The 18,995-nt window shown below is 39.4% G+C and overlaps 1 protein-coding gene across 1 annotated transcript; it reads right to left on the bottom strand.

Annotated features, from left to right (window-relative positions):
- Positions 1 to 3,465: 3,465 nt before the first annotated feature.
- On the bottom strand, positions 3,466 to 17,541 carry slc43a3b (solute carrier family 43 member 3b). The gene is made up of 13 exons (XM_085425764.1): positions 17,372 to 17,541; positions 13,743 to 14,009; positions 13,495 to 13,624; positions 11,993 to 12,039; positions 11,818 to 11,894; positions 10,594 to 10,686; positions 10,361 to 10,500; positions 9,082 to 9,188; positions 8,812 to 8,955; positions 8,450 to 8,557; positions 7,915 to 8,101; positions 6,385 to 6,505; positions 3,466 to 6,291 (listed from the first exon to the last, which is right to left on the bottom strand). The coding sequence occupies exons 2-13, from the start codon at positions 13,927 to 13,929 to the stop codon at positions 6,169 to 6,171; spliced, it is 1,464 nt and encodes a 487-aa protein (XP_085281890.1). The 5' UTR covers positions 13,930 to 14,009; positions 17,372 to 17,541; the 3' UTR covers positions 3,466 to 6,168.
- Positions 17,542 to 18,995: the final 1,454 nt, after the last annotated feature.

The raw sequence follows: 18,995 nt of genomic DNA, 5'->3' as shown, positions 1-18,995 counted from the left end.
AATGGAATGTCAGATTGGACTGGTGTGTCAAAATATAATAATAATGGATTGGATTTATATAGCGCTTTTCAAGGCACCCAAAGCGCAATTCCATTATTCATTTACTCTCACATTCATACACTACAGTTGTACCCACAGCTGCTCTGGGGCAGACTGACAGAAGTGAGGCTGCCATAACGCGCCATCGGCCCCTCTGGCTAACACCAGTAGGCGGTAGGGTAAAGTGTCTTGCCCAAGGACGCAACAACCAGGAAAGAGAGCCCAGGGATCAAACCGGCAACCTTCCAGTTACAGATGCGCTTCCCAACCTCCTGCACCACGGTCAAGTCACTCACTTAAGGTTTAAACTCAGAAGAACAAACCAAACACACCTCAGCTGCTGCCCCTGGGAGTGAAAAGAGTGAGCTGAACGTGAGTGCAGTCCTTATATAATGTGTTCCAAGTGAGTTCAATTAAGGGACAAACTCCAGAGTCAACGAGTGTGAGAAAGTAAAAAAGGAAACAAGGTAAGTCACAAGGTAAAACTAAAATTAGAGAACAATCGTCTGTCACAATAAGATGCCACACATGACACACAAAATTAGTTTGTCCACTACAAGACAGAGGTGCACACCGGAGGCCTAAACAACAGGAGGTGTATCACTCCTCCTGGTTTCCACCTCGAGACAGTGTTTACGTTGCCTTTGGTGGCTTTTTGGCAGGTACTGTGACATTCACTGGTACCCTCACTGGCACACAAAACAAAACAACTGAAAATGCCCTTTTTATTGTTTCTTCCTGCACTAAACATGTCAACAGTATTCAAAAAAGATCATCATGTATATAGATTTTTTAATCATATATATATATTAGTGGTCTATCAATAAAATTAAAAAACAAAATAAAAGACTCAGCCTGGCTGCAGCTTGTTCCTATGTCATCCTACATCAGTCATTCAGTATATTCACTTTTAGAATTTATATTCAGTGTTAATTGTAGCCAGGCTCAAAGTGTTAATGCTAGCTTATTTTTAGTAAACAGCATTGTGATAAGCAAAACTAGGGTGGCATGAGATCATTATATGATGGCACTTGCCACCCCATGCTATCCCTGTAGATCCGCCCCTGGCCACAAGAGCCTCAATACTTTTAGTACAGCACTTAAATAAATGTACTTTCCATCCATAAAGAGTATATAAACAGAGGCATCCATCATTTTTTGGCCATGTCTGATGTCCCATTAAGAGACCAGGGACCTCACAGCCTTGAACAGTTTGTTTAGTGCTGCAACTCTAAGCTCAGAGTAGATGATGGAGCCTGATGAGACACTTATTCATTCAGTTTCAGGCATAAACTGTTTTCCTATTAGCTGCCATAGCAGATGGGAGACAGCAGATAAAGGCTGACAATGTGAGGCCTTAACATGTTTTTCTCTTGTTGGACCAATCACAGAGAGCGACACAATTTAGTTGGCACAGCTTGAGGTCGCCTATTAAATCTGTGTGTTCATATAAGACATCCTCTGTCTCGAGAACATATTCATATTGATTAGTGCACACAATTCACCTCATTAACAGACAACCTTATTTTTATCTTCCACTCCTCCCGCTCTCGCTCCTATTTCTGTCACTCATTTATGCAAGTCTGTATTTTTAATTTGGCGAGATGCTGAGGTTGTGATCATCAATGACGCAGATGCATGGATGCAAGGGAAGAACCTGTCACCATGTGCATACACACTGCGTACACACACACACACACACACACACACACACACACACTTGATGTGAAAGACTTTGTTCAGTAGCATCAAGTTTTATTTTTAATTTCAGGGCACAGCAGGTGTGGGGGAGTGTCCCTGTTATTTCAGGTGCCAGAGATTTTCCCCAAGTATTCTTCCCCATCTGAAATCTCAGCACTTCCCACAAAAACATGGCAACTGCCACCCGGATTGCCAACAGTATGAGTATGACTGGAGAAGTCATGCTGTCCTCCAAGGCTGCCGTGAATCCTGCAGGTGTGAAGTGATATCAGATCTGTTTTCAACAGATTGAGCACAACACTTCTCTGACATTAACAAACTCACATCCAACAATGTTTTAAGAACATGAAATGATACAGCTTATAGAATCTGAGGACTTGTCTGGTTTGTTTCATGCAAACATGCACCACCTTCTTCTAAAGATGGCAACTACATTGCTCACTCTGTCGTTTGACCTCTGACAGTATCCTCGGGGCTTCAGGATGTGTGCTGGCAGCAGGTAATGCACGGTCTACCCTTACAGGTCTGATGAGCTCACTATTTGTAATTCTATTTTATGCTGTTCTGTCACATATTGTGCTGGTCACATATTTTGAGCACGTCCCAAATTTCTGGATGCATCTCATCCAAACAGAGGCCGTTTGAAACCAAGGATTCATAAAAGTTCTTACACACAAACTGGTTCACACCTGTTAGCTTTGATGTTTTAAATTAGCAGAATAGGCAGCTTTTATTTAATCCCAAACTGGGAAATTCACTTGTTACATACAGCAGCACATGGACAGGAAGAAAAAGTGAATTAGATTTAAAAATAAAAATGGAAAAAATAAATGAAAACTGTGCACAAAAAGCCAAAATCCTATACTATGTACAAATGGTTACTATATACTGTAAGAATCTGTCTCATTTCATGTTAAAACCCTTCACTTGTCTTCTGTTTGGACTAACAGCATTCTTTCCAGGTGTGTAGTCTTGAGATTGATTTCCTAATGTTAGTCTTTAATTCTGCAGCAGCAAACTGAAGATCTAATATTCAGTTTATAAAGCTGTTTAATGCATCATGAGTTTTATAAACAGAACAGCAACTTTGCAGCTCTCTTTCCTCAAGTGCACAGCAGTGACAAGCGAATTAAGGTAGCATGCTTTGAAGCTAAAACACAATGATCTTTTTGCTGTCAGGCAACCACAGAGCCATCGCATGTGAAAAGCCTCAATACTTCATGTTTTTACACATGGCAATTCCACCTCCTTAGCCTTTCAGTGCCATAGAGATGGGGAGCACGCAACATCTGTCAAATTAAAAGAGAAAAATATGTGGAACAGAAGCCTCCTATCCTGGTAGATGGTCCTTTCTCCCATACAACGCACCCACAATGATGGCAGCATGTTTAGTTTTTCAAACTTAAAAAAAAAAAAAAAAAAAAAAAGACTAAGGTCACACAATGACCCAGTCTTCATCACCATAAATAAACCAAACCTGGCTGAGCAGGTGCCAATTATCTTCAGTGATGGTCTTCAATTATTCATTTAATATATCTAGTGGTTTATTTGTTGCTTTAAATCCTAAATAATGTATAATTATATCACACACACACACACACACACACACACACACACACACACACACACACACACCTTTAGAAACATATTGCAATAATACATCATTTGGTCAAGTATTCAAGCAACAGACAAAACATTCAATAAATCAAGGACAAAAAGCCACTAATTGTCACATTTATTGAAATATAGTATTGGATATGTGCATGTAAAATATACATATACTGGACATGTCTCATAGGTTTCTTTACATCATAATTGCACTTTCTATCTCTTTGGCACCTGCACATGAGGATATAACAGTTTCACCACAGTTAAAAACTGAAACTGCATTCAAGGCTAATATGAATTCCCTTTACTATACTATAGATAATATCAAAAGACTTTGTTGCTGAAAAAAAGAAGTTTGTAGGTTAAGACAGTGCAAAGTCTGGAGTAGTTTCTTTAGATTGCTTCCAAGAGCTCAGATTTATTTATTTTAAAGGTGGCTTTGAGCAGTCTAACCTACAAATAAAATGCCCAAGATAATGGTTTGATAAGGTATATTTATAAAAAAAAATAAATTTGCACCAACAAGGAAACCCTAGCGTTACTATGTAAAAACTTGGCACATCTCGGCATGGTGAAGTGTTGTCATGATTTGTGAAATTTTGACCATAGAAAAATGTAAATCTATTTTATTCCTACGTGCGATACATCTGGAAAACATCTTGTCAACAGCTTCGTTTTTCAGCCAAACAAAGATTCCAAGCACACTGGCAGTGCAGTAAAAGCATACCTGATAAAGTGAAAAAACAAAAAAAAGGCACAGTTGAGCACTGTCAGTCACTGACCTTCCCAGAGCCTGAACCTCACTATGAGGCAGTGTGGGATCATCTTGACAGAGAAAGGAGCAAAAGGCAGCCGATATTGAAAGAAGAGCTTGCAAAATATAAAGAAACGAGCGATGGGTAAACACTTTTGCACAGTACTGTTTACATGCAAATTTCAATATTATTACTACCTCTTAACACTTGGCACTTCAGAAAAATACTTAGAGTCTGAAACAAATACTATAGGAGACATTCCCTTTAACATCCTTCACATGTCAACATTACCAGGTACAACACATTTAAAAAAAATAAAAATAAAATAAAAAGGAAACCACGCTCCTCCACACTGAACACCTGAAAATTCACATCCTGGACGCAAACAAGCATCCCTTACTGTTGATTATTGTCATGATGTCAGTGCAGTTTGTACCATGTGCACTGAAGCAAGCAGATGGCAAAGTAGTTTTTATACTCCACTTCCCTCATCAACCATGTTTTTGACGTACTGTCAAGACATTCCTTAAATAGCTCAAAGCCAAGAACGAGCTTACAATTATTGCTTTTGTTCCCAAATGTCCCTTATGTTCTCACTATAGCCACACTGTTGGTCCTTTACTCATTAGAGGTAAAAACACATAAAACACAACACAGAGAGAGAAGTTGAAGATGTTCACACTGGAGCAATGACACAATATTTAAAAACAAAAAACAAAAGCAGTGTATTTGTTGAAAGCATTTCTCTGCCAAGGCTGGAATTCCCTCCATACAATGTGTGAACAGAGCCCCTGGATCCAAGACTTCATCTGGACCCAAGTTACTTTCATATTTGCTCAGGAAAATAAAAATTATATTTCACCTTGTTTCAATCTGATGTGTACTTGCAAAATTATAATCTCCCCCAATTTCATGGAATCCTTACTTTTATAGTAACTTCATAGAAAACTTTGTAACTTCATTTAGTTTTTATGCAAATCCATGCATACCTTCAGTATCTTGCCAACAATCTAGCAATTGTTTGAAAGAAAAGAAAAAAAAAAAGGATGTAATAATAAAAGTGCATTAAAACAAGAATCAAGACATGTCATAGTTTTTGCACATATATTATTAGGGCAGCCAGCATGATTACAGAAACGGACGGTAAAGCAGGATTAGAGAAAAGGACACATTAGCACCATCGGTTTGTTTACATGCTTCAGAGACAGCAGCTCAGAGCCTGCTTAAACTCTGAAATTGCAAAAGGGAGTTAAAAAGCTGCAGAGCAGAATCTTTTCTATGACAGATAGTCATTTTTGCACTGGGCATACACAAAGCTTTGCGAATGCACACTTTACAATCTGAAATTCATTTACAGCCAACTTATGGTACGTAAAAAAAAAGAAAAGAAAAAAGAACAGCCAGTAAAGTTAGTATCTGAATGCTTTGTTGTTCTTCAGGCTCTGTCTTTCAGTAGATTCAATCTAAAGCAAAACGATGCAAATATTAATAAAACGGGCCGAGCAGCAGTTTTGTTTTAAGTACATTTGAGATGATTTTTATGAATATTCAAAGAACTGTGTTTGACAGATGTGTAAGGTTTGGTTGCTGTTTCAGTGCTGGTCTATAGCTACATTTGCACTGCTGTGGAGGTGTGTGTTAATATAAAGTGAGAATCATGTGAGTGTGAAAAAAACAAAACACACAATTAATTTGAGCAAATCAGTAGCTGGGGAAATTATTAAAATGAACGTCTGCAAAGGAAAAACAGGCAATAGAACCAAAATGCAGACAAGCAGATTATTGGTGCGGTGAAAGTAAAGCCCCATATAATTATATAAGCACAGTCATTGATTAAGAGGAGATCTCACTAATATAAGATGCAAACTTTGGTGATCCTCAAAGAAAAAGACCATTTGTAGTTTTAAGAAAAATCAGCTTCTATCATTATTTCAGTACAGAGCCTAAAGAGCAAACAAATACTTCCTGTCAGGAATGTGGAAATAGCACTTTAACCACATGAAACAAGTTGAAGAGGTAATTCTCACTGGTAGTAAACTTATAAGAATGAGTTACTGTACAGACTTTAAGAAGACTGCGTCATGGCTTTATTCTTGACCCGCTGGGAGGAAACACTTCGACAGTGCAGGTAGACTGAGAGGGGGTGGATGAAGGCCAGCAGGCTGAGCAGTGTCAGACCAATGTTCACCTGGAAAAAAAAATGGAGAAAAAAAAATGATGAAGATGTGAGGAGAGAAAGGATGAGATAAGGAGCAAGGATTGATCATAAAAATGTATTTACATATAATGGATCCCCATCCAAGACTTTAACCAGAGCAAAGCAGGGATACTGCAGCAGCGAAAACACCGCAGACAGAGCCATGACCAGACCATACAGCTTCCCAAAGTGGCAGGATGGGAAACTAAACACACAGAGCGAGAAAGTAAGGAGGAAGGAGATCACACAAGAATTATTTAACCAGGACAGGCAGCAATAATGTGGAAATAATTACTTATTACAAGTATACTATATTTACATGCAGTCTAAGAGCATTTGTATACATTTACTTGTCAGCAGCTAACATTAAAGACCCTTTGATGCATTTAAAAATATGAAGCTGTGGTAGAGATGATGTCACTGAACAAACTTATAGACCATCCTGGTCCCCCTCTGTACAGACTGAGCACTTATTACTCATGCAGCAGCTTCCTACAATGCATTATTTGTTCTGCTGACTTCACTTTTGTTGATTAAGTATTTAATATATTTGGTTTTTTTTAAATACATTCATTTTTTAAATTTAGATTTATACTACTAACAAGGTATTTAAATTATGCTAAACTGGTACTAATGGGCCCAAAGTCTGCCAAGAAAATCCACCACCAGCCTGAACTGCTGATCCATGCTTTCATGTTGTTTACATCTAATTCTGACTTCAAGAGTTTAGACTCAATGTTTTTCCAGTCTTGTGTTCTTCTATTGTAAACTGCAGCCTCAGCTTCCTGTTCTTAGCTGACAGGAGAGGCCACTGCGTGGTCTTCTGCTGCTGCTGAGATGCTCTTCTGAGTACTTTGGCCGTGGCAAGAGGTTTGAGGTATTTGAATTACTTTTCTCCTCTTATGATCTAGATCTATTTACACACCTGGGGTTACTAATTTTTTATTAATTTTCACCCAGAGAACTGCAGCACAATGGATGTTTTCCCTTTCTTTGACCAACCTTTGTAAACCAGAGACGAGATTGCCAAAAAAAAAAAAAAAAATCCCAGAAGTTTCCAAAATACAAACTAGCTATTTTGTAAGATTTCACTTTTAGGCATTACTCTACTTACTAAAATAATTTATTTTAATTTGCTGTGTTTGACTTCATTTTAACTGCTGTAGCAAAAGCATATCCCAAATTTGGATGAATGAAATGCTTCATGTTATAAACACAGCTGTTATATACTGCCATCTAGTGATCTAAAGAGGAAATGCTGAGTAATGCTCTCCTCTAAACATTTTTAAAGACCAGTGTGTAAACCTGCCTGCCTCTATGCACATGTGTATATAGAGGTTGGCTTATTTAAAAACAAACAAAAAAAAAAAAATTACATACCTCATCAAAAACAATTCTTTCTGATAAGTTTCTTTTGTTATTGTTTTTTCACTGTTTTGATGGATGAGTCATCACTAAGATATGTGTTTTATGTGTTATCTTTTTTAAACCATAGATTTCTTATCTTTTGTGTTTCATTAAATATCAGAAATATTTCGTGGAGTTACAGTTGTGTTGAAAGAGTGCTGTGAAATGTAAACTATTCATTGATTAGCGTGCATGTTTGATACTCACGCCACACTGATGAAGGCCGCGTTGCCGCCATAGAGGAAGGAGCGGTTGAGCACCTGCAGGATGAAGGTGAGGTACTGAAGAGGCAGGTATGGGGTGGAGGCACAAATGGAAAACAACAGGCACTGCAGGGCCGTCAGGAAGAGAGAAAGCACCGTCGCCCGCAGGTCCACCTCCTGCTCGCTCTCCCCTACAAACACAATAATGACTGAAGTGTGCATGTCGCTCTTTATGAATCTGCAGCCAGCCTGAGGGTCTCTCTTCAGATGAGACTGAAGATTAAAGTGGACAAATCTTTATATACTGTATGCAAGTTTCCTTTCTTCTCCCCTATCATTAGTCTGAAATAAAGTAAAACTTAAACAAAACTTCAAACAAGGTATAAAAAGACTAGTTTAAATAGCATGCACAAAAACTAAACCATGACAGCATCTCATGTAAACCCATCACTGAATGAATTCATGAAAATTATTCAATCCACACAGGGATGGGAGGTGTTGTCTTTTATTCTACATCAGTATTAGAGTCATGGTGTTACCTTCAGCTCGTGGTTTGCCCTTGTGTCTGTCCATAATGAGGCCGTTCCAGGGAGCACACAGCACGCCACATAGCTGGGTGATCGCAAAGGCATTGGTGTACTGACTCACTGCAGGGACACAAACAAAATGGATAAAAGGCAGAGTCCACCAAAATATGAGACATGATGGTTCAAAAGGCATCAAAAACATGGAGTTTTAGTTTGTAAATCACTGCACTTACTGTGTAAGATAAGCCAGTTTATTAATGAAGCAGAATTTAGACACTGATGCATTTTCAAAGTACCTAACGCATGTTGATTTAGTAAAATTACATTCAAGTGCTTAGAGCTGAGACTGAGTGATGTGGTGTTTGTGCGATTACCCAGTGAGGACTCTCCAGCTGTGAGCCTCTGCAGCATGGGGTTTAGGGTGCCAATGAACAGGTAATGCCTGAGCTGCATCACTGACAGCCAAAGCAGATGCCACATGAAGAACCTGGACAGCAAACAGTCACGGAAACTCTTCTCTGAGAGAGACGGGAGATCACAGAGATGAGGAAAGAAGGCAAAGAGATAGGTAAAAAAAAATCACAGTGGATAAGTGCACTGTGTATGATTGGTTCATTCTTTTTCTTTCCAAGTTGGGCACAGACCTTGCTTTGCAGATGCATCCTTGTTGAGCGGCACTTCCTCTACCTTCTGTGCATCTCCGTTTACCGCCACCTCACCAATACGATTGTCCGATTTACCACAGGTTATCCTGAGGTCAAAGTCACAGCGGGGTTAACGGCACACAGAATGGACCGAGCGAGTTGTTTTACATTTACTTTATGAATTGAGTTTATTGGAATTTTAAATTATGCAGGATGTTTGCATGGAGATGTGGGGGGGGGGGGGGGGGGGGAGGTAAAAGTTGAGCATTCAAAGCTTTTTCTTATTACAAACCTCATTCAGCCACTAACACAAATACACACAAGTCAGTTTTCCTATCTCTAAGTCCTTTAACATAGCATTCACTCTCAGACACATGCATCAATTTGGGGTTCAGTATATTTCTCAAGGATACTTTGGAAGTTTGGTGGTTTGATTCCTGGCACCTCTAGTCTGCATGTCAATAAGCAGACAAACGTTTCTACCTTTTGAGCTACAGGTGAGGAAAATTATGCACAATTATAAGATTTCTGCTCTTATGATCAGTTTTAGACTTTGTGTTTATATTGGCGGGGACTCTAGTGCATTTAAAAAAAAAAAAAGAAAAAAAAAAGGCTGTCCTCATACTGAGGTTTAACTGTTCTGTTGATTTTAATACAACTGATGTCCTCATCATTGGGCCTTTGTCATCATTGGCTGTAAAGAGCTCTCTTACTCAGCTTACTGAGGAAGAGCTTTCTCAGTAAGCACTGGATGCATGTTTGATCTGTTTCCTATGAAAACAGGAACTCTCTATGAGGAAACTATTCTGACCACAGTGCTACACTGATTCCTCTTTTTGATTTAGCTATGGCACTCTCCTTTAGCACTAACTCTGCCCTCCTTGTCCACTCCAGGTTTTGTTCATTGGCAGCAACACAAACACAAGACAAACTAATCAAAGTAAAATTAAACTCATGCATGATCATTTCATGCATCTTCACTGCAGTTTTTATTTTAGCAACCACGCTGCAAGGTACATTTGGCACTTTCCAAACACATTAGTGCTATTGTAAATGTGAACTGACTGGTCCTTGCATAAAGCTCAAGCAGAAATGCACTACATAACATTTCTGATTCACCCAGTCACACTTTTTCTGCATCCAGGTGCTTTCTATCCAGCATTCCCACTGATTAAAACTGCGCATCCCTCCTCTCCTTATGGTCCTTTGTCATTTTAGAAAAATGACACTTTGTACTTTAAGTGCAGACTCGTCTGAGACGTCTGCCGTGGATTCATACCCGTATGTGTAGTTATCCGGCAGCGGGTATGGAATCAATTTCCGAGGCAGCAAGAAGAAAGTCCTGAGCAGGTGAACGACGCTGCAGGCGGACAGAAACAGGAAGGAGGAGCGAAGAGCGATGCCACGTTCATGCAACAGCTACAGGAGAAGAAGAGATGTAGTGGTGATCATTGCTACACGAGACAGCATCAATATATCCTGCTGATTCTTTTGTGTGTAAATGTTTCTCACCTTGATGACGAGGAAGAGTGCCGAGGAAGAATCAAAGGCCCCGTTATAAAGAGTGATGATGGTGGAGCGACGTGAGCCAAACAGGTTTCCTACCTTTAGGAAAATTGAATTAAATGTTATTGTGGGGGCTCTTTAAAATTCTTAGTTGATATTGGTCCCCTCTGCATTCATCTTTCTGTTGTCTATTGTAAGTTTCTGGACAAAAAACACACATTGGGCATACCTAAAGTTTTCGCTATCACTGATAGATACAACTGAAGGAGATTACGTCTCTTGTACTGAGAGTTCCTGTGAACAGCGACCAAATGCAAATTCAATATTTGTACCAAGTTTATCTATTTTCCCCACGAAGGGAGGGGAGAATAGATAAACTTGGTTCAGTTTTTCAGTTAGGAGTCAAGTGTGCACAGCTGAAGATTATTTTTAAGTTCTGTGCTATGGTAGATAACAGCTCGAGCCGACGTAATTTTAGTGAAAATCGTGTCAAAGTCAAACCAAATGTGAAAAATGCAGCTGCCTTACAGCAGTGAGCTACAGCATGAACACCGATCCATCTCCTGAACCTTGAGACAGCTTAATGTTTGTCAGTTAGGTTTGGAGCTGAAAGTCTGCACTTCAAATGACACCCAAGTTGTTTGATTTAAAAATCCAGTGTACAGAGGCAAAACTACAAAACCTGTCACTGTCCAAACACTTGGCTGTAGGTCTTGCTCGAGGGGGAATGTAGAATGTGGTTCAAATTCATAAATCATCGTGGCCTCCCCAAGAGGGATTTGTGCAAAAAAAGTGTGGTGAAGATGGTTTCTGTGTTTTGGCTTTGTTGCAGTTTGCTGATAGCCTGAGGAAAGAGTGGAACGTCTTACATTCACAGAACACAGATCACAAAAGGTCACACAGTCGAACCTCTTTCTTCACACAGTGCTTTACTGACAAAGTGGGCCATAGATGAGTCAGTTAGCAAGTTATAATCATGTGTCTTTCCAGCTCTTTCTGGTGATCTACACACAGAGCTCACAAGCAAAAGCGCATTTCAGAAGTCGAGAGGTTTAAAGGTTTAAAATGTGACAGGTCTAAAAAAGGTTTTACTTTCCCAAACAGGAAAATGATCAAACCGACATTCTAGAAAAATATATAAGAGTTTTTTTTACAGAAATAGTCAAATGTATAATAAAATTTATTAAAACTGCCTGATGTCGCAGCAGTAATCTTAAACTGATCCAGTACCTGCATGTTGGTCATCAGAAATAAGATGCCACCCACAGCCAGGAGGGAGAGAGCTGGGAAGAGCAGGATGGCCAGAGCTAAAAAGGAGAAAGAAAAAACAAAAAAACATAACAGCTGTAACATTTGTGTTCATGTTGATATTTATTTACTCTGATCTTTATTTGAGAACTCTCACCTGAAGTAGAAAAGGCCACCATCACTGTACCTATGGTGTAAAGAAATCTGCAATTGAAAAGTATCATTTGTTATTTGTGCCACACAATTTGCTAAAACAATTTGATGAATTCTTGATCATTAGTGTCCTAATAACTGTGCAGCACTTTGGCAAACTGGTTGTTTTGAGATGCGTTACATTAACACACCATCACTCACAACCAAGTAAATGTGCTTCTGGTGCCGTTTGGAGAGCTTTAATTTCCTTTTCTTGGCCTAAGCATCCTCATCTGCACTAGGTGCCTCTTCTACAACTACTAGCATTCCTTGGCTATTTATTTTCACCCCACCCTGTATAACTGGAAACATGAATCTGTTCAGTGCCAGTCTGTTATTGTGGATTTAGATATTTGGGGCAGAACCCTGCAGAGGTATGTCTGGTGTTCCATTACATGATTAACTTTGAGGAGGGATGACAGCTTAGTGTTGGATTCTGAGCATCTGGAGGAGAAAAGAAAACATTACTCTGTGATTAACCGTCTTTCCATTTTCTTGCCTTCCCTGCTAAATCTGACATTTAATTGAACTTTAGACGGCATCTCTGGCAGCAGAAGAAAATATTTCCCCTTACTCTACTTTCAAAACAATCTTTGGTTATCGCACATTAATGTGAGTTTTTGTTAGAAATCACGAGGAAACTCAAAGATCAGACAGAGATAGAAAAATAATGCTCATTTCGATTTAGGTCATGGGGTCAAATTCAGATATTAATATTTGTGACACTAGTCGCCTAATTTGGACTGTTTTATTTACGTCCCTAACTTGTGAGAAGCTGAAATACTGTGGTTCCTCAAGCCTCCAAATCTGCTGTCAGATCAGATATCCAAGTATTTCAGGAAAGTCATGCATCCATCATTCTGTGGTAATCAGAGTTATGTGCCTGAAATTCCACATTTGCCGCGCAATAATTCCTGATATCTTCCCTAAAAGAAAATTCTCAAGTAGTTTTCTAGATGATGGAATTTAAAAGTGGACTCTCAAAAACAGATGCTATAAAAACATCTAACCACCAACTTTAACTCTTGAAATTCAACATGACAGTAAGGACCAGAAGTTTTGCAAAAGTCCTATTACAGAGTGGATCCTTCCTCTGGAATTGTCAGGAAAATCTGGGATAACATTTTAGTCAAAATATGCCTGTTTATCTAAAAAACAGACAATCTTTGCAGTTAGGAGGGTTTTTTTTGTGGGTTTTTTTAAGTCCATTTTATTTGTGGGCAGGATATATTAGAATTACCTGCAGAATTTCAATAAACCATCACATCTCGAGGAAAAACTAATTAAAAGTTGCACTGTGCAGTTGTTGCTCAAAAGTTATGACATCTTATTGGTGCTCTTTAATAGTTTACCACTTCATTTCTCTTAACATGATTGTTGGGCTTTTAGTGCCACATAAGAGTACATTTTTCATATGAATGTTCTTGATTAGAATTATTCATTGACTATTTAAGGTGCTGGACTTACATTCCGTAGAGCCGAGTCACTGTAGTACCAAACCGATCAAAAAGGAAACCATTCGGCAGCGTCAGAAAGTTGTTCATAAAAGACGCAATGGTAAAAATAAGCGAGAACTGTTCATCCTGTCCGGCGCAATCTGCAGAAACAAAAGTTAGAAAAGACAGAAGGAACAGGTGATTGATTAATTTCCATCCTTCAGCCATTTTCAAGCTTATTGTTGCTCAAAGTTGTGAAGGTAAGAACATCACACTGACCTAAAACGAGTGTTCCATTGACTCCTGTGCCGTTGACACACAGAGAGCTGAAGTAGCCTTCTTCCTTGAGGACAAACACAAGAGAAGCCCAACCAAACACGGCTCCAGCGAAACACAGGCACTCCACCAGACCTGTGGTGAAGGTGAGGCAGCGCTGCACCGATAAACCGCTCCCAGACCCTGGCATGGTCGCACAGGCTCAGCTCACACTCACAAGTACGTCACAAACTTGTACACAGTCAGAGGGGGCTTCACTCACAGCACCTGCTAAAAGAACCAAACCAAAATACTGCATTTTATTCTTATGTTTAAAGAAAAATAAGAATGATGTGACCATATAACAGCAGTCATTTATTTTGTCTAGCAGTCGTGGTTTGTTTCCATTTCAGGCCTGTTGCTGCATGCCAAGCTCTTCCTTAACCCACCTTCCCTGTTTCTCCATCCCTTCCAAATTGAAAGGGAAAGACTACAAGAAATCTACTACAAGAAAATGAAAAAACCCAAAACAGAACGCCTTAAATCAAAACCTTTTCAGCTGCGTAAGAGCTGTAACTGAAAACATCTGGACATAAAATGCCCTGCTCAAGTTTAGGTCACACCTCCAGAGACACATATTGCATGAATTCATAGGTTACACAAAAAGAAGTTATTCTTACTAAGATTAACCTCGTGTTGCCACAAAGAGGAAGTATTCCACATAAAACGCTCTGCTGTTCAGTTACAATGATTTCCAGTTCATTACCGTCTTGTACTCACAGTTCAGCCTCCAAGCGTCTCTACAAATGCTCTTAAACCACAAGCTTGAGCCTCTCGCGCTTGCTTTATATAGAACAGTTCTTCCTTCCTCTTCCTCATCAGTTCCCTCCCTCCGGTTTTTTCTCCTCTCTGCTCTATAGGAGAGAAAATATTCTTCACGGTGCTAGTGGCTAAAGAAAACAAACACTTGCGCACGTATAGCCGGCCAGATAGCAGAGCCACATACACTGTGGGAGAAAGGACAGATGTGGATGCTGGGAGGCTAAGACAGTTTAGCCAAAAGATCATGTGACTCAGACAGGGGAGGGGGAAAAAACAAAAAAAACGTGAGTGCGTGTGGAACCCTCTTTGTCACAGCTGGTGCACGTGGAAAAAAAAAAAAAAAAAAAAAAGGATGTGTGATAGGTTTTCTCTCCTTGACAGGCTGTAAAAAAGATGCTGCAGTAACTCATGACTCTCCACGGTGCTCCAGGCTGATGAGAAAATGCATAATTAGCCCCTCACTAAAATTAAAAGGAGAGGGTTAGAATAAGGCTTCTACATAAGGGATTAACTTTGCCTGCAACTCCCCCCCCCACAAAAAACGTCATCCAACAAGAACGCAAAGTCAAGTGGTGACACTGAGGGGGAAGAGGAGAAAAAAAAAAAAAAAAAAAAAAAAAAGCACAGATAGTCAGAACAGAAAGATTTCACTACTCTAATAACTTGTTACAATGGAGTGAAATGAGTCAAGAGTAAAGTGCCTGCAGTGTTTGATTCTGTCTTACTCATTAAACGAAGAGTCAAAGAAAGCTGCACACCACACTGAAAGATTCCAGGCCAAAAGCCTCTGCTATGTTCGTAGATGGCCCTCAGTTTGAATTCAGGGTACAGACACCTCTACTTTTAAGATTAGGCTTAAAAAGTTCCTTTTCCCACTCACCAGAGTGAGTGGGAAAAGGAACTTTCCCACTCACTCAGAGATGAATTCCCAGTCATTCATCTCTGGCTCTCTTCCACAGCCTGTCTTTTATCCAGTCTTCCTCCCTTACACCCAACTGGTCGCGGCAGATGACTTCCCCTCCACTAGCCTGATTCTGCTGGAGGTTTCTTCCTGTTAAGAGGGAGTTTTTCCTTCCTACTGTCGCCAAGTGCATCCTCGTTGGGTCATCCGATTATTGAGGTTTTCTCTGTAGTTTTGTAGAAACTACTGTTCTTCTATATAAATAAAATAGAAGTTGATACTAGTGACAGATGGAAGGCTATTGGCAGACTTAAAAACCCATCTTCAGCTTGTCTAGTTTCTAAAGATTGCACACCACGTTGAAATATTCCAGGGTTTTGGCTAATAGCACTTTGGAAACATCCTGTTAGGTCAAAATACTATTTTTTTTTTTTCTATCAACCTGTTCTCTTTGGCACTTTTTATAGATTATAAAGATAGAAACTGAAATACATTGTGTTACTAACAGCCAGTTCCAAAAACAAAGTGCTTAAAGCTACAATTTAAAGCTGGTTCATGCCAAGTTGTCCGTTATGTGTAAGCAACACTGCTTCATCCCTTGAGAAACCATAAATATTACAAACTTGCTTATTTAGTATCCCTTGCTCGGATTTGATTTTCCCCTTTTAGGAAGACAACATGGGAAAAACCTGTAAAACTTGCCTGACCCACTCACTCACCTGAATAAGACGTGCCCAGTCCTGTAAAGCAGCGTTCCCCAATCCCTGGACCACGTGAAACGTTCGGTACCGGGCCGCGAGAGTTGAGGCTCGAGTGTGAAATGTATGGTTTTCAGGGTTTTTGTCGGTTTTCAGCGTTATTTTGTTATCGTTTTTTTTTGTCATTAACTCTGTTTTCCTGGGTCTTTTCACGTGTGTTATGAATAAATCTTTTTTTCGGTACCGGTACTAGTTTTATTTTGTTGTATTTATCCGCGACACTTTAAAGGCCAGTCCGTGAAAATATTGTCGGGCATAAACGGTTCCGTGGCGCAAAAAAGGTTGGGGACCGCTGCTGTAAAGGACTATTCAAAGATTCTGACCAAGTTCAGGTTTGTTGGAGTTCTTTCTGTCTCACATAATTCTGTTCATTACATCCAAATATTCCACAGTGCTCGATTCCTCAGTGTGAACTCTGGCACAACGCATATGCGAGTGGACCACATTGCACGGTAAAAAAGTAAGTGTCACGCTCCTTTCAAATCAGAAGTGCTTTCGTCCAACAGTGTGCCATTTTGCAGATATTCCGGCTTACTGCAAAAGGCAGTCATAAAACACCAGAAAACACACATTACACATCCCAGTTTTTGTACAGTATCCTTAGTATCAGGGGAGCAGTGGTTACCACCATTGCCTCACAGCAAGACAGTTCTGGATTTCGATCCAGCTGCTGCTCGTTAGCTTTTTTTTTTTTTTTTTTTTTTAAATTATATTGCTGGTAGTTCTAAATTGGTAAATGAGCCTTAGCCCTGTGATTAGAGCGGTGTACCCCGACTCTTGCCCTGTGCTAGAGATATGTTCCATTCACCGTGCAACCCTGAATTAGACAAGCTGAACATAATGGCTCGATTGATATCCTTCACCTATTAAATAATTCATCTTCTACAGTGAAGGTGAACCTTCAAAATATGTGGTTGGTTTCTAACACATGAGACAAAATTCCATATTATAGCTTCAAGGATAGGCCTTTGTTTTTAGCATCCAAATATTCTTTAGGTCCCTCTATCAAAAATGTTTGCATGATCAAAGTTCAAAAAACACACCACTGGAACAAGTTCAGTAACATCCATTCATTCTCTGCACTCACCTAAATCCCTCATACAGGTTTGAGGTTTCACAGCCTTGTTACGACTTTAAAGCTAATGTGCAGTTATAAGAGATAACTAGCTTACCTGATTATTTTGATTCAACCATTTTTCGACACAATGAGTTTTATAGAAATTGCACTAATCACTCTTTCTCTGTTGCTGGCATTAAACGTCGACTGCTCCAGGTCTTCATGGTTACTCAAAGCAGGTGGCTGAGTTGTTTGAAATACAGAGGCTAATGGACCAAACCATTTGTTGTGATACCTGTGGGGTTCATGGATTTTCTTTGTGGTGAGTTTAGTTGTTATCCCTGTGATTTTTCCCCTTTGCATCCATAATGGTTTGCTCCACTACTCTAGGTTCATGGTGCTCTCGTGTGTTTTAGCTCTCTTTGTTAAAGTGAGGTTTTGTAAGCAGTAATTTATGAGCAGTGTTTATTTAGTTCGCCCTATTTATTTGCTAAATTTATATGTCTTGCATTAAATATTATTTTTAATGCTTTTATTTAATTTTGATTGAAATGAAACCCACTTTTTCAACAGCACAGCTTTGCCTGCTTGGTCCCCTACAGTCACTGAGACAGCCTGCACTCAAACTCCAGAGATTATTGATTATAACCAGATGGTGATTGATTTTCTGTCAGTTTTCTTTAGTTTGAGGTTGTTGGGAAGGATGGAAAATGGCGACAGTGACATTACAACAAACAAATAAAGTAATTTAATTTCACCAACATGTGATTTGTTTGTATTTGCATTTTTGGGTGTGGGATGCCAGGATGTCACTGTTGCTAAAGCAAACAAGAAAACGCAGCACATATTGTTGTGTGAGCTATGTCAGTTACAAAACAAACTGTTTAAAGTCATTCTTATTACCTTATTGTTTTTGTATCAATGGGTTTCTGCTGCTACAACAAGTTAAAGAGGGTGTTATGAGAGGGCAGAGATGTAAATGGAAGTATTACTATAAAAACACATATATATCATCATCACTACTCATCACAAGACACAGCTCACACACTCATGGCTTGACACACAACAAGCTTGAGCACACTTCCTGAAACCAAAGCTTTCTATGTGCATGCAAGTGGAGCTATAGCCTCACTGGAAAGATGACCAAAGGTCTTAAAGCACTGATGCAAAACAGATATTTTGTTCCCATTCCTTTAGTCAAATCTATGAGGAATGCCAAAGGGAACACAGTTTGATGCGCATAAAATAGTAATCAGAAATGGTCTCAGTGGAGGAGCAGCTGTCACAGAGCCATTTTTAAAAAAAGGGAAATGTCGAAAAAAGGATGAGGTATGCCAAATTACACAAGAACTGGACTGAAAATCAGCAAAAGGTCTTGAGGAGTGATGAAATTTTATTATTTAGTTATGGATGGGTCTAAGTTCACCCAGTAAAGTCACTGTGGCCCTTCAGCTGAAGTCTACTGATACGCATTAACACTAAGTTACAATAATTAATACAATTTGGTAATGAAAAACGTAAACATCCATATTGCTGACAAAAGTGAGCTCAGTTATAATTATTCAGTTAAAAGTAGTTTAGTGCTTCTGCAGCAGTCGTGGTAACTAGCATGGCTGAGGATGACACTGGGCGGGCTGGCCTATGCAGGTAAACTGCGCTCTTCTTAAAAACAGCCAGAGTTCACAGGACAGTATAACAGGCTGACACTCGATTGGCAATAAAAATATTAATTAGTATCA

This window comes from Rhamphochromis longiceps, linkage group LG2 (assembly GCF_057381845.1).
Source record: "Rhamphochromis longiceps isolate RC_006_pf linkage group LG2, R_longiceps_female_GT1.1, whole genome shotgun sequence".
Lineage (NCBI taxonomy): Eukaryota > Metazoa > Chordata > Actinopteri > Cichliformes > Cichlidae > Rhamphochromis > Rhamphochromis longiceps.
The sequence above is the reverse complement of the archived record's forward strand: the minus strand, read 5'-3'. Positions and strand labels throughout refer to the sequence as shown.

Coding starts and splice junctions, on each gene's coding strand:
- slc43a3b (XM_085425764.1), bottom strand. CDS start 13,929: ATGCCAGGGTCTGGGAGCGGTTTATCGGTGCAGCGCTGCCTCACCTTC. Junction 9,189..10,360: donor CCGGATAACTACACATACGG/GTATGAATCCAC, acceptor CTTTGACCTCAG/GATAACCTGTGGTAAATCGG. Junction 8,956..9,081: donor GGATGCATCTGCAAAGCAAG/GTCTGTGCCCAA, acceptor CGTCTCTCTCAG/AGAAGAGTTTCCGTGACTGT.